This window comes from Ruditapes philippinarum, unplaced genomic scaffold (genome assembly GCF_026571515.1).
Source record: "Ruditapes philippinarum isolate M1 unplaced genomic scaffold, ASM2657151v2 ctg595_1_1_1_1, whole genome shotgun sequence".
NCBI classification, from domain to species: Eukaryota; Metazoa; Mollusca; class Bivalvia; order Venerida; family Veneridae; genus Ruditapes; species Ruditapes philippinarum.
Window position 1 is genome coordinate 67,734 of NW_026862203.1, and position 15,125 is coordinate 82,858.

At 34.5% G+C, this 15,125-nt stretch overlaps 1 protein-coding gene across 3 annotated transcripts in view; it reads right to left on the reverse strand.

Annotated features, from left to right (window-relative positions):
- Positions 1 to 15,125, reverse strand: part of LOC132718268 (probable DNA double-strand break repair Rad50 ATPase) — a 76,201-nt gene that overhangs the window by 2,948 nt on the left and 58,128 nt on the right. For 2 of the 3 annotated variants that reach the window (XM_060701944.1, XM_060701945.1), the window contains exons 24-26: positions 1,846 to 1,983; positions 989 to 1,151; positions 164 to 378 (exon numbers count right to left, since the gene is read on the reverse strand). In XM_060701944.1, coding sequence (XP_060557927.1) covers positions 164 to 378; positions 989 to 1,151; positions 1,846 to 1,983 — 516 coding nt within the window. Of the gene's footprint in view, positions 1 to 163; positions 379 to 988; positions 1,152 to 1,845; positions 1,984 to 4,249; positions 4,678 to 15,125 lie in introns of those variants that run through there. The other variant, XM_060701946.1, reaches the window with a different exon arrangement.

The window sequence follows — 15,125 nt, forward strand, 5'->3', positions numbered from 1 at the left end:
TTGTCATGTCAAGTCACTAGTATGCTTGAACACAAAGAGCATTGTCATTTTATTGCTCCATCATTGAGCAATTTATCATTATGATATTAAGCAATCAATTACACTTGATTACACAAGCAAAATATTGATCAAGTAAAATCAAGATATATTTTCAACAACTTACAGTAAAATCGAGGAGTTTTGATTGTAAATCTAGGATGGTATAATCTCCCAGACTTTTCTCAAGTTCCTCTTCCTGGTTCTTCTGGATCTCCTCATCCGCGAGAATCTTGAACCCGGCTTTATAGTGATCCATTAAGTCTTTACGCTTGATCAGAGATTTTGACTGTTGTTTACCTGAATGGTGTTCTTCTCTCGGCCTCCGGCTTTCTACAGTGGCTGGAATGATTGAAAACATTATATCTAGGGTTTCCTTGCAACTACAAACCCTAATTAGTATGTATAATATTGATGCCATATTAATATTGATAAAAAAAAATAAGATGTAAGAGGAAAGCACCCTTTCATGTGACAAAAATGTACAGAAATAAGTATGAAGACCGTTGAAAGAAGGTTTGATGGACTTGAGTTTATTGCTTCATTACCCTACACATCCATTCATTAGGCGTTGTTATTCTTTATGTGGCTTTATTCCTTATACTGCTTAATTAGTGTAATGAACTGGTCCACTTCTGAGAATTGAGAATGGTTTATTTGTATGTCACAGGGTGAGAAAAATGTGCAGCCTGAACAGGACTTGAACCCAGTACCCACAAAACACCATCCCCTAGCTCTACCCATTTAACTATTCAGATGCTTACACATTTTCTCCGCTAGTTAGTTAACAGTTCTATACTGTGACATGTAGGAGATCTCAGTATATATGAAATTAGAAAAAGGCATACAAATGTTCACTTGAGAGTCAGCCTTTGAAATTGGTTAGCTGCAAGCACTGTTGTATTGTTCAGATCTAACCACTATACATGTATTTGCAAACACTGATACCTACCTGTGAGTTCTGGAAGCTGATTGGAAACATCATTTGTTGTCAAGGAGATGAGACCTTTCTTGTTTAACACTGCCAGGCCGACCTTCATTTCCTGTTTTTGACTTCCTGTCAAACTTTCCCTACTGAGAATTTCTGAACTTGTTGGCATATACACATGTGATCGCTAGAAATGTAATCAAAACATTAAGTTTTTAAGTTGCACCAACACAGTTAAAGTCATAGTGACTTTCCAGATTTTCTCATATATCTATACATAAGAGTAATGATTAGTTTGTTTTGTTGGACTTTAAAGTCAAATGAAACCAACACTGTAAATGTCATTCAGTGTCACTATCAAGCTTTGTTAGTGGAGGTCCTCATATGCCCCATTGTGTATCATTTCGGGCACAAGCAGGCGGTCTGCTTCCTATAAAACTGATTAATCAGAATGCTTTATTTTGAAATATTATATTGAAAATTGAAATAAATATTAAATTTTATCACATAAACATGCCGATTTTGCGACTCCGTAAAAATGGTATTGCACAGCCATGCATACATTTTGATGTGACGTCATTTGCGTTATACAAACATAGTGTTAACAGACATGCTAAATGTTAGCGTTAAACTGTAGGCGCATCAATGTAAAATGACTCTTTTTCACTTTAAACAGTCTGTATTTTTGGTATGTGATAAATAGAATATTAAATTTGTGTAATTTCATTACTGAATTTATTAAACTCGTTACATAAAATAATATTATTGTCGCCAGAGGCTTGCGTAATATATAAATTTATTCAACACATTCAATAAATTCAATATTGAAGTTACACTCATTCAATATCCTCTTTATTATGAAAGTGTTAAAACAAGCTAACCTCTTTCATCATACCACCCATGCCACCAATAACACCCATGTTAGAAAAACTGTTAGGTGTCTCACGGGCATCTAAATCTGACTTTGATCTTTGGACACGCAGCATGTGCATTGTATTTTTCAGCTTGGCTTCCGATTCCTGAATACACAAAATTTTGTTTTGATTTAGGACAGTTCATTTGACATTTATGGGATTTCAATATCAAAATACAAAATTGTAGCTACTGTTACAGTCTAACTAAATCTCTAATCTATACTTGCATTAAAGAAAATTTGGTTGGAAAATAATCATGTTTAAATTTTACAGTAACATAAACAAAATAACACTAAGACAGCAAATGCTCATAGAAAATTAGGAATAAAATTCAGTATACATTGTAGTTTATTTGATAGTCTTATTCAACAAAGCATATGGTAATTAAAGTATAACAGCAGACTGCACCTTGGAAAATAATCTATTTTGAAGAAAATATTTCATTATAATGCTAGTATTAAGGTGTGTAAAATATTAACAATAGATTGTCAATAAAAGAAGTATTAGAGTAACAGGTTATAAGGACCTAAAGTAAGAAATTTGTAGAAAATAAGCAAATATAAAGAATTTCAATAAATAAAATAACAGAAAACAAACAGAAAAGGAGTTACTGAGAAAATAAGAAGAAACTAGAAAATAATAAAACATAATCAAACTGTCGTCATTTAAAACAATACTTGTATCATAAGTAATGCAAATAGGAGTTTAAAAAAAGACTGAATAGATTTTTTAAACAAGAATTGTTGCAAGGATCAAGCCTTATTTTGACTTTGATCTAACACAGCAGAAACATGTGTTCTGCATGCTGCATTGTTAAACTCAACAACTGAATATAGTCTGAAGCAAATCCTTCTAGAGGAATGGTTATTATAGAGTGAGCAAGAAATTGTCAGACATTTGACCTTCAACCATGACCTTCATCTTCAGCCAGCACAGCAATGACATGGCCCAGGGTTCTTTGCATTGCCTTGTTAAGCGCAAAAACAATTGAGGCAAGTTTAAAGAAAATACATGTACTTTAAGGGGTATGGGAATTATAAAGAGAGTGAAAAATTGTCTGACAATTTGACCTTCAAGCATGACCTTGACCTTGAGCCTGCACAGCAGTGACATTGGTTCTGCACATCTCCCAGTTGTGGTGAACATTTGAGTCAAACTTAAAGAAAATTTGTCAGCAGGTATAGGGTATTAGAATGGGCACGTAAGTCGTTGGAGATAGACCAATCAACAGGAAGATGAACAAAGAAATATTCCAGAACAGCCCCTACCACAGTATATGGTAGGAGAATAAATACAGGACAGAAAAGACAACTGCTGTAAATAAACAAATGCAAATAATATAACAGCACAGTCAAGACAAGTGGACAAATAAATGACTGCAAAATATTTTAGCAGAAGAGAAAATTATAATCAGAATCACAAAGGATATGTACATGATAGGCTACTAGATACTTAGCAACTCAAGTAATTAACCAACTAAATTTCGCCTTAATAATAATCTTTTAATACATGTTAAATATAAATGCAATAGAATAATTGTTAATTTTTATTATACAAATTCATTAATTTTTTATCCGCAACACTATTCCCATAATGTTAAAATACCAATCTCACAAGTATATTTGATGATAAAAAAAAACGTAAGTACAAAACGATTCAAACAAAATGCATCTCTCACTGTCCCTTCAAAAAGTTTATATTCATATCTAATTAAGAAATATTCAAAGGAGACTATATGTGATTCATTTGCAAATAAAAGTTCACATAAAATATCAAATATAACCCACATTATGCAAAGTCCCTGTATGCAGAAAACCTTCACCAAAACCATGCAGAACTGAGAACAAATAAGATAAAAGAAACAGAATTATGACAAAGCAGAGACAAGTTGTGAAAAGCACTGAAATCACTACATTAATTTCCTTCCAGAAGATTTACCAAAAATATTTTTAGTAAATAAAAGCAGCAAACACACAGAAAACTAATATCAAAGGAATGTAAAAAGAGTTGATATTTAAAACTGAACAACAAGAAATATATATGTAAATATACCTTATTGCTAACTTTTAAAAATCTGATATATCTTTGAGTACTAGACTCGCCTCCGTAATTCTCTTTCGGTTTATAAACTTGCTGTTTATCCAGCACTGTTGCCGGACCAAACAATGTTGTTTTACATCTACGTAAACCAAACTGAGGAGTTATTGATGTAGACACCGGAATATTCACCGAATATCGTCCATTTCCTGTTCTTGGTGTGACAGGGATATTCACAGAGAACCGACCATTTCCCGGATTACCCAATGGCCGAGACCATGTGTTGACGGCCGCCCACTCGTGCATTGTCACTATCACTTTTAATAACTTTTGACACAGTTTAAAAAGTTTTACAATATCACACCAAAATCATCTCCAATATGCCAGTCATGCATCACAAAAAATTAATTTGTCTCCAGTAAAGAAGTCACCACTCTCTTTTTTTTAACCCATTTTGCTCATAGGCCAATAAAGCTTATATAAATATATTTACAACCATTTATAGTTTTCAAGCACTATTCCAAATGTTGAATGAAGTAATTAAAATTCACTATAAATGACAGTACTGTCACCTTCATTTCATACTTCAAGCAGTTATCTGAAGACTATTCAAAGATACTACTGACTTCACTATCATCCAATTTGCTAGTTTTTAATCACATTCCTTGTTGGTTTTGAGTAATCTAGAAGTAATCAGAAAAACTTTTACACATATTTTGATATTCATCTATCTTGTATTCTATAAATCTTTGTTAACATCATCTGAAATAGCAAAGAAAGAAAAAACATCATTAGTTAATTAAGAAACTTTTTCATCAAAACTGTCTGGAAACATACTGATCTACATCAATGGAAAACATTTTAAATATTACCAAAAATATCACTACAGTAAAACCTGTCGGATTCTTCTAATTAAGTTCTTCAGTTAGCTTATGGAACATTGATTATTCTACTTGGGGTTCCTGTTTGTGCCTGAAATAAAGCAGGGGTACCGGGAGTCTTCTTCCACCAAAACTGGAAAGATGCCACTGGACCTTTACAGTGAATTTGCGATGTAAACCCAAGCCAAAACAGATACAAAAACAATTCATTTTCAAATTCAAATTCAACATTCATTTCTTCAAACTTGTCTTCATATTCAAGTCAAGTTAAACTACAACCAATTCAGAGATCCATTCAAAAAATATTAAACACATTGACTGTCTCTTTAATACCACTTTTCAACACTAAATTCAACAATAAATCACAATTTTAACTAGTCCTCAATTTTAATTAATTATTCAATACAATACAAAAGTAAAATTTAATGAATGAAATAAGCAAAAAAAAACATTCACAATATTAAAAAAGATAATTAAATAACGTTTTTATTTGGGGAAAATTCAATACACTATTTAATTTAAAATCCGTTTATCTATTCTTTATAATTTGAAAAACAAACAAATAAATATTTTAATTTCAGCAAATACAATGCCTTTCAATTTTCCTCACCCCACTTGGTCATGCAAACTCTATAACCATGGATTAAATAGTTAAATGTCCTTTTTTTTTCCTCTCAAAAGATAACAGTATTATTAATAATGTAAAGTACTGCATTCTTTAGGAATAAATAATATCTACTGAGAAATGAAACAGTCTAGACTTAATTTATCCCATAATTAAACATCAAAAACGGATCTCATGTTTACCTCAGTGTTAAAACATACAATAATATACATTGTAGAAGTTTTTTCATAATAAAGATAGTCCTATTAACTATTAAATACATGTATTGCAAATATTAAAGGCACAGAATGCCTTAGAAAACCAATAAATGTTTACTTCTTTAGAAAAAGCACAAAAATGAGTTTATTATATTTAAATATCGGTATTAAAGCATGCTAGATGCTTGTTACCTGAAGAAAGTAGCAATAAATGTGTTTTTATATTTGTCATAAAAGAAGCAAAATTTTAAAAAAAGTTAAATAAGTTGTTTTTTCTTCCATACAAAATACCAAATCATTAAATTAACTATTAATTGCCAAAAAGCAATAAAAGAAAAAGATAGTATAAGTAATTGGCCTTTACCACCTGGACAGTATGCACATTCCTGCAGTCTGACTCTTTAAACCATTAGTACCTCAATTTTTTAATATTCAAATATAAATCTGTTTAACTTAGAATAGACTGTCCAAAATTCAAAGCAAAGCAAATTAATTACACAAATTCTAGTTAATGGTTAAAATTTTAACAATGGACATTCCATATTCAAAGTGTATCATATTAATTCAGCACTGGGAAAAGGTTAATATCTTCCAATATTATTTAGATTTTATCACCTCTAATCCACAATGCATATTTTGTCCTTTTTGGCTCATCCTTCTTTAATAAATTGCCTTAATTACATTTTAACAACCTTGCAAATATCAGAGACATATCAGTATGCATTTTAAGCTATGAATAATTTGTTATTGCTAGGTGTAACATAACATATGCCTGTGAATTTAATATGCATACAAAATAAAGTAAATGTGCATTTTTTGTGCCACTCGAGACTGCTAGACTCCCAGAAGTGGTGGGAGTGGATAGTGAAAGACAGCAAAATTTTAATGTTCGTTTGATCTTTTTTTTCTTTTTCTTTCTTCAGAAACTCTAGATTAAAGACACAATTCAACATTCTATAGGATATAAGCAAATGTAAGTTAAGGGTATTAAACCTAAGACAGGTTATACATAAAAATATAAATTTTGAAACCAGATTGCGTTTTTGATAGGTAAATAGACCATCATTCGAAAAAAAAATCAAAAATTATTCCTTGTTGTTTTTTATTGGTTACATTTTTGGTAAAAAGGAGTTTCTTAACTCAGACATGGTCATCTACAATATGGCCATAGGGATATAAAACTTTTTTCTGAGTCACGCTCAAATCTCAGGATTTTCATTGGTCAGTGTACATTCTGAGCTTGTTTTTGACCAATCAAATACTGAAGATTGGAGTTGGAGCTTAGAAAATTTCTTTATAACCTTCGACCCTGGACTGTAATAAAACCAACAAGGAACTAGCCTGTTTACTTTTTAATGTGCATTCTTGATTTTTAACACACGGTAAGAAACAGAAATATGACTGGCATCAACAATCAATTATAGGTCAGACAAGTCTATCATACATGTACCAATATAATGTGTCAAGAAAAAAAACAACATTTCATCATTCCTTCTTTGATCAAATAAAACAATAAAAAAAATTATATCAGGTCTTAATATTATTTTATGTATCATTTAAATTAGAACTGCATTACTTATATATACACAACATAGAATAATAGTTATGTTGCCATGGAAACAACAATGATGATGATGAGATAAAACGACAGTCTTTTACATTTAAATTCTGAAAAAGAAGAAAATAAAACCAAAAAAAAACAAAACAACAAAAAACATATATTACCAAATCATCATTTTCTAGCTTCCATACACATACTTATGTCCAACTTTCAATTATAACTAAATAGTCCCATTTTCATAACAATTTATCTCATGGTAATCTAAAAGCTGTAGACAAGAAAATCACAAACAATTAAGGATCCCATATTTTTCTTCATCATTTGATACCAGGACATGTCCAACTGCCATTTGTAAGAAAATATCTGCATTTTGATAAAAATCTAAGTCAATAAACAACAGACCTCTTTAGGTGAATTATGCCATCAATTATTCACCACAATACCTGATTAGATCATCTTACCCTTTATTTGCTGAAATAAAATATTTACATCCCTGATACCAGACAATTTTTTATGACCGCCAAGAAAAGAAGCAGGTATTGTGTCTATTTTTAGAAAAACATTGATAATCAAGTAATGCAATCAAAACAATAAATACTGAAAAACAAATGGTTTAAATCATGGAAACATTGGCAGAAAGGGAAACAAAATTAATGGTTTCATGCAATCATTGATGGATTGGCAGACAGAAATTACATAAGGTTAGAAAAGTTGTTGTTTTTTTTACAATAATAGAAACATTTGGCAGACTGGGAAACAAATGGTTTATTAAAGCATGGAAACATTTGGTGGACAGGGAAACAAAAGTAGGGGCTACAATCAAGGAAACATTTGGCAGACTGGGAAACAAATGGTTTATTAAAGCATGGAAACATTTGGTGGACAGGGAAACAAAAGTAGGGGCTACAATCAAGGAAACATTTGGTTTCATACAATCATGGGTATAGACAGACAAGGAAACAAATGGTTTATTAAAGTATGGAAACATTTGATGGGCATGGAAACAAAAGTGGGAGGGTTACAATCAAAGAAACATTTGACAGACTGGGAAACAAATGGTTTCATACAATCATCATTCATGGGTACATTTGGTGGACAGGGAAACAAAAGTAGATTGTTTTTTTACAATCATGGAAACATTTTGTAAACAGGGAAACAAATGGTTTAGTAAATCATGAAAACAATTGGCAGACAGTGAGACAAAAAGTTTCATACAATCATGGAAACATTTGGCAGATATGGAAACAAACAGTTTTTACATTGGTAGACAGAGGAACAAATTGTTATAAAAAATCATGGAAACACTGGCAGAAAAGGGAAACAGAAAAGGAAAACAAAGAGTTTAATATTTATATTGAAATATCTAAATATTAAAACAACATTCAAACAAATATCCAGCATAATTAACATTACATGTATTCTAGTCAATCTGCTTGATCATTTTCTTAAAAAGATACTATCTTATAATGAACAAGATATGTTTGTAAAACATGTATGCCCCCTATCAGCAGCCAATTAGTCATGTGATAAGGTTATTATGCATGACTTCTGACCCAGTGATCAAACAATTAATAAGGGTTATAAAGTATCTACTGGTCATGACCTTGACCTTTGACCCCTTGACCCAAAACTCAATAGGGGTCATCTGCTGGTCACGACCAATCATCATACAAAGTTTGAAGTTCCTAGGCCTAGGCGTTTTTAGTAAATTGATCAGAAACTGTTTTTACCTACAAGGTCAATGTGACCTTGACCTTTGACCCCTTGACCCCAAAATCAATAGGGGTCATCTGCTGGTCATGACCAATCACCATGCCAAGTTTGAAGTTCCTAGGCCTAAGGGTTCTCTTATTATTGATCGGAAACCGTTTTAACATACAAGGTCAATGTGACCTTGACCTTTGACCCCAAAATCAATAGGGGTCATCTGCTGGTCATGACCAATCACCATGCCAAGTTTGAAGTTCCTAGGCCGAAGGTTTCTTTAGTTATTGATCAGAAACCGTTTTTACTTACAAGGTCATTGTGACCTTGACCTTTGATCCCTTGATCCCAAAATCAATAGGAGTAATCTGCTGGTCATGACAAATCACCATACCAAGTTTGAAGTTCCTAGGCCTAAGCGTTCTTGAGTTATTGATCAGAAACCGTTTTTACTTACAATGTCAATGTGACCTTGACCTTTGACCCCTTCACCTAAAACTCAATAGGGGTCATCTGCTGGTCATGACCAATCATCACACAAAGTTTGAAGTTCCTAGGCCTAAGCGTTCTTGAGTTATTGATCAGAAACCGTTTTTACTTACAAGGTCAATGTGACCTTGACCTTTGACCCCTTAACGCCAAAATCAATAGGGGTCATCTGATTGGTCATAACCAATCACCATACCAAGTTTGAAGTTCCTAGGCCTAAGGGTTCTTTTGTTATTGATCAGAAACCGTTTTTACTTACAAGGTCAATGTGACCTTGACCTTTGACCCCTTGACCCCAAAATCAATAGGGGTCATCTACTGATCATGACCAATCACCATACCAAGTTTGAAGTTCCTAGGCCTTAAGGTTCTTTAGTTATTGATCGGAAACCGTTTTTACCTACAAGGTCAATGTGACCTTGACCTTTGACCCCTTGACCCCAAAATCAATAGGGGTCATCTACTGATCATGACCAATCACCATACCAAGTTTGAAGTTCCTAGGCCTTAAGGTTCTTTAGTTATTGATCGGAAACCGTTTTTACCTACAAGGTCAATGTGACCTTGACCTTTGACCCCTTGACCCCAAAATCAATAGGGGTCATCTACTGATCATGACCAATCACCATACCAAGTTTGAAGTTCCTAGGCCTTAAGGTTCTTTAGTTATTGATCGGAAACCGTTTTTACCTACAAGGTCAATGTGACCTTGACCTTTGACCCCTTTACCCCAAAATCAATAGGGGTCATCTACTGATCATGACCAATCACCATACCAAGTTTGAAGTTCCTAGGCCTTAAGTTTCTTTAGTTATTGATCGGAAACCGTTTTTGCTTACAAGGTCAATGTGACCTTGACCTTTGACCCCTTGACCCCAAAATCAATAGGGGTCATCTACTGATCATGACCAATCACCATACCAAGTTTGAAGTTCCTAGGCCTTAAGGTTCTTTAGTTATTGATCGGAAACCGTTTTTGCTTTTCAAGGTCAATGTGACCTTGACCTTTGACCCCTTGACCCCAAAATCAATAGGGGTCATCTACTGGTCATGACCAATCACCATACCAAGTTTGAAGTTCCTAGGCCTTAAGGTTCTTTAGTTATTGATCAAAAACCGTTTTTGCTTTCAAGGTCAATGTGACCTTGACCTTTGACCCCTTGACCCCAAAATCAATAGGGGTCATCTACTGGTCATGACCAATCACCATACCAAGTTTGAAGTTCCTAGGCCTAAGGGTTCTTTAGTTATCACTCGGAAACCATTTGGTCTACGGACCGACGGACCGACGGACCGACGGACCGACAAGTGCAAAGCAATATACCCCCTTTTCTTCGAAATGGGGGCATAATAATAAGAAAAATAAAATATGAGATAAACAAAATATGTATCAGTAAAGAAGCAGCAAATGGATACTGGTATACAGTTTTATGCACTCGTGTGTACTGATGTGGAATAAAAATCAATCAAGTTTGATTTCCTGAAAATAAATGAGCAATTAAAACAGAACTAGAGGATTTCATGCTTCGGCGAACATAAATTTGATATCGGAGGTAAATCAATGAGAGAGAATATTGACAAACTAAATTAATAGAGATGTCCAATGGAAATAGATAAAAAAACACAGCCTCCTGTTTAGAGATATATAATGCAAATCAATGTTTTTATTGGGATATTAATTGCTGGAACTCATTTAAAGGAGCATTTCATTATACAATCAATAATTAATGGTTTTCATCAAGAACTTGATCTCTGCACTTACTGACTTCTCTTAATGTTCACTGTGTATGAAGCTGTCATCATCTACAAATGGCTTGACGAAAAAAAATTATTAAGAATGTTGTGCAAAAGCAGATTCTTTTAACAGCCTTTCAACTTTTAAAAGGAGATAATTTATATCAAACAATAAGTAATATTACACATTATAAGTTGTTAACTCTACCACTTCCTTCATCCTTACCACTGACCTAACACGCCCCTCTAACTTTACCACTGCACTATCACTCCTTTCTATCCTTGCCACTGCACTATCACTCCTCTCTATCTTTACCACTGCACTATCACTCCTCTCAATCCTTACCACTGCACTATCATTCCTCTCTATCCTTGCCACTGCACTATCACTCTCTCTATCTTAACCACTGCACTATCACTCCTTTCTTTTCTTACCACTGCACTTCTACTTCTCTCAATCCTTACCACTGCACTATCACTCCTCTCTATCCTTACCACAGCACTACCACTCCTCTCAATCCTTACCACTGCACTATCACTCCTCTCTATCTTTACCACTGCACTATCACTCCTTTCTATCCTTGCCACTGCACTATCACTCCTCTCTATCTTAACCACTGCACTATCACTCGTTTCTTTTCTTACCACTGCACTATCACTCCTCTTAATCCTTACCACTGCACTATCACTCCTCTCAATCCTTACCACTGCACTATCATTCCTCTCTATCCTTGCCACTGCACTATCACTCCTCTCTATCTTAACCACTGCACTATCACTCCTTTCTTTTCTTACCACTGCACTACTACTTCTCTCAATCCTTACCACTGCACTATCACTCCTCTCTATCCTTACCACTGCACTACCACTCCTCTCAATCCTGACCACTGCACTATCACTCCTCTCAATCCTTGCCACTGCACTATCACTCCTCTCTATCTTTACCACTGCACTATCACTCATTTCTTTTCTTACCACTGCACTATCACTCCTCTCTATCCTTGCAACTGCACTATCACTCCTCTCTATACTTGCCACTGCACTATCACTCCTGTCTATCTTTACCACTGCACTATCACTCCTTTCTTTTCTTACCACTGCACTATCACTCCTCTCAATCCTTACCACTGCACTACCACTCCTTTCTATCTTTACCACTGCACTATCACTCCTTTCTTTTCTTACCACTGCACTATCACTCCTCTCAATCCTTACCACTGCACTACCACTCCTCTCTATCCTTACCACTGCACTATCACTCCTCTCTATCCTTGCCACTGCACTATCACCCCTTTCTATCTTTACCACTGCACTATCACTCCTTTCTTTTCTTACCACTGCACTATCACTCCTCTCTATCCTTGCCACTGCACTATCACCCCTTTCTATCTTTACCACTGCACTATCACTCCTTTCTTTTCTTACCACTGCACTATCACTCCTCTCTATCCTTACCACTGCACTATCACTTCTCTCTATCCTTGCCACTGCACTACCACTCCTCTCTATCCTCACCACTGCACTATCACTCCTCTCTATCCTTGCCACTGCACTATCACTCCTTTCTATCTTTACCACTGCACTATCACTCCTTTCTTTTCTTACCACTGCAATATCATTCCTCTCAATCCTGACCACTGCACTATCACTCATCTCTATCCTTACCACTGCACTACCACTTCTCTCTATCCTTACCACTGCTCTATCACTCCTCTCTATCTTTACCACTGCACTATCACTCCTTTCTGTTCTTACCACTGCACTATTACTTCTCTCTATCCTTTACACTGCACTATCACTCCTCTCAATCCTTACCACTGCACTTCCATTCCTCTCTATCCTTACCACTGCACTATCACTTCACTCTATCCATACCACTGAATTACTAATCTATACCACTGCATCATTTACTATCTTCTATCCATACCACTGCACTACCATTCCTTTCTTTTCTTACCACTGCACTTCTACTCCCTTCTATCCTTATCAACGCCCTTTCACTCCCCTCAATCCTTACAAATGCACTACCACCCCACTACTTTTACCATTGCACTACCAGTCCCTCTACCTTTTCCACCACTGCACTTCAATTCCTCTCTACCTTTATCACTGCACTACCAATCCCCTCTATTCTTGCCACTGCACTTCCACTCCATTTATCCTTACCACTGCACTTCCACTCCATTTTATCCTTACCACTGCACTACAACTCCAGTATATCCTTAACACTGCAATACCACTCCCCTCTACCTTTACCACTGCACTTCTACTCCAATCTACCTTTACCACTGCACTTCTTATCCCTTTTATCTTTACCACTGCACTGCCACTTTCTCTATCCTTACCACTATCCTAACAAGCTCCTCTACCTTTACCACTGCACTTCCGCTCCCCTCTACACTGCAGTGTACTACTCCCCTCTTCTTTTACCATTGCACTTTATCCCTACCACATTTCTTAACCTTCTTTCATATCATTACCCTCTCTTCCTTTCCTTTCTAGTGGCCTCTGTACCCTTACCATCATTAATTTTTACTGCTTGTTCTACAAAGCTGACAAAAATATCCATAAGTTATCAGTATTGAAACAATTCTGTATCAATCAGCTGGTAAAATCTTTATTGAGATTTTTAACAGGTCAAAAATCAACATCATTACCATGAAAGGATTACCATTAAAAAGAAGGAAAACAATTGTAAAATTAAAAGTCTACTGAGTACCTTTTAAATTTATTGATTTTCTTAACAAGGCTTTGAACAAAACCCATTAACACTGGGTTACCATTTTATCATTATTAAGATTGACAGGGTTGTCAGTACTGGTGTATTTTATCAGGACAAATCAGAAAGCCAATTTATAGGTAGCAAACAAATCCGAGCTTACAGCAAACAAAAAACTCTCAAGTTTCCAGGAATCTTATTTGTTTTAAAATGTCCCCAAGGCACTTTATGACAGACATTAATTTTACTAGGAAAATCATATGACAATAACAAATCTGAACACTCAAATTATACTGAGGACAACATTGATTTAGCCTTTACAGAAGGCAATGAAACAACAATGCCATAATTAAAACAAACTCTTAAAGCAGTACTTCTACAGATCAGCAAAACACATTTTCAAAACATCAAACTTAAGAAAAATACATTTGTTCCATATAAGGAGCTCCATTGAGTTTTTTGTTGTTGTTTTTTTTTGGTTGGGTTTTACGTCACACCAACAATACAGTAAAAGGTCATCATTAATATGGCGCCTTTCGTTTGGTGGAGGAAGACCTCAGTGCATTAATTCAGGCACCTGAGTAGAACCACAACATTCCATAAGCTAGCTGGATCATAGCTTCCTTACATGAAAGAAATAAAGTCCCTGTCAAGATTCAAACCTATAGTGGTGAGGGGCAAGTGGTTTGAAGTCAACAACCTTAAAAACTTAGCCTCTGAGGTCCAAAGGCCTGAAAACATTATAAGACATAAATTCATCACATATATCTCCTAGAGCACTTAAAATGAAAAAAAAATGCAAAGATAATTATAAAATATACTCAAAATTAAATTGAAAATTGTATTTTTGTGAAATTCTAAGCTTGTTTTAAGTTAAAAGCATTTAAATGCTTTTAATATTTTTGGTTGCTTTGCAGAATGCAAATGATTATTCTAGAAAAATGAAGTGAGCTAATGGTCAAGCCTTAATCAAATATTACCAGTATCTAATGTCAAAAAACCAACAGTAGAAAGATATACTTATTAACAACACAACCAAGACTTTGAATGAATTAGCAAAATTTACTATTTTCTTCACCATATTTATACCCAGTAACTATTATGTTGCAAATATTATTTCTGTACATTTCTTTATATGTCAAACATATTTTAAGAAATGTTTGTGGATAGTAAGTGAGTAAGAATATGTCTAATTACTTTATATGTCAACTAACAAAATTTTCAAGCACTAGAACAATTATTTCAGGCCATAAGGAGCAAGAACCTTTTGTAAGCTAGCTGGATAGCTTCCCTACTAGAA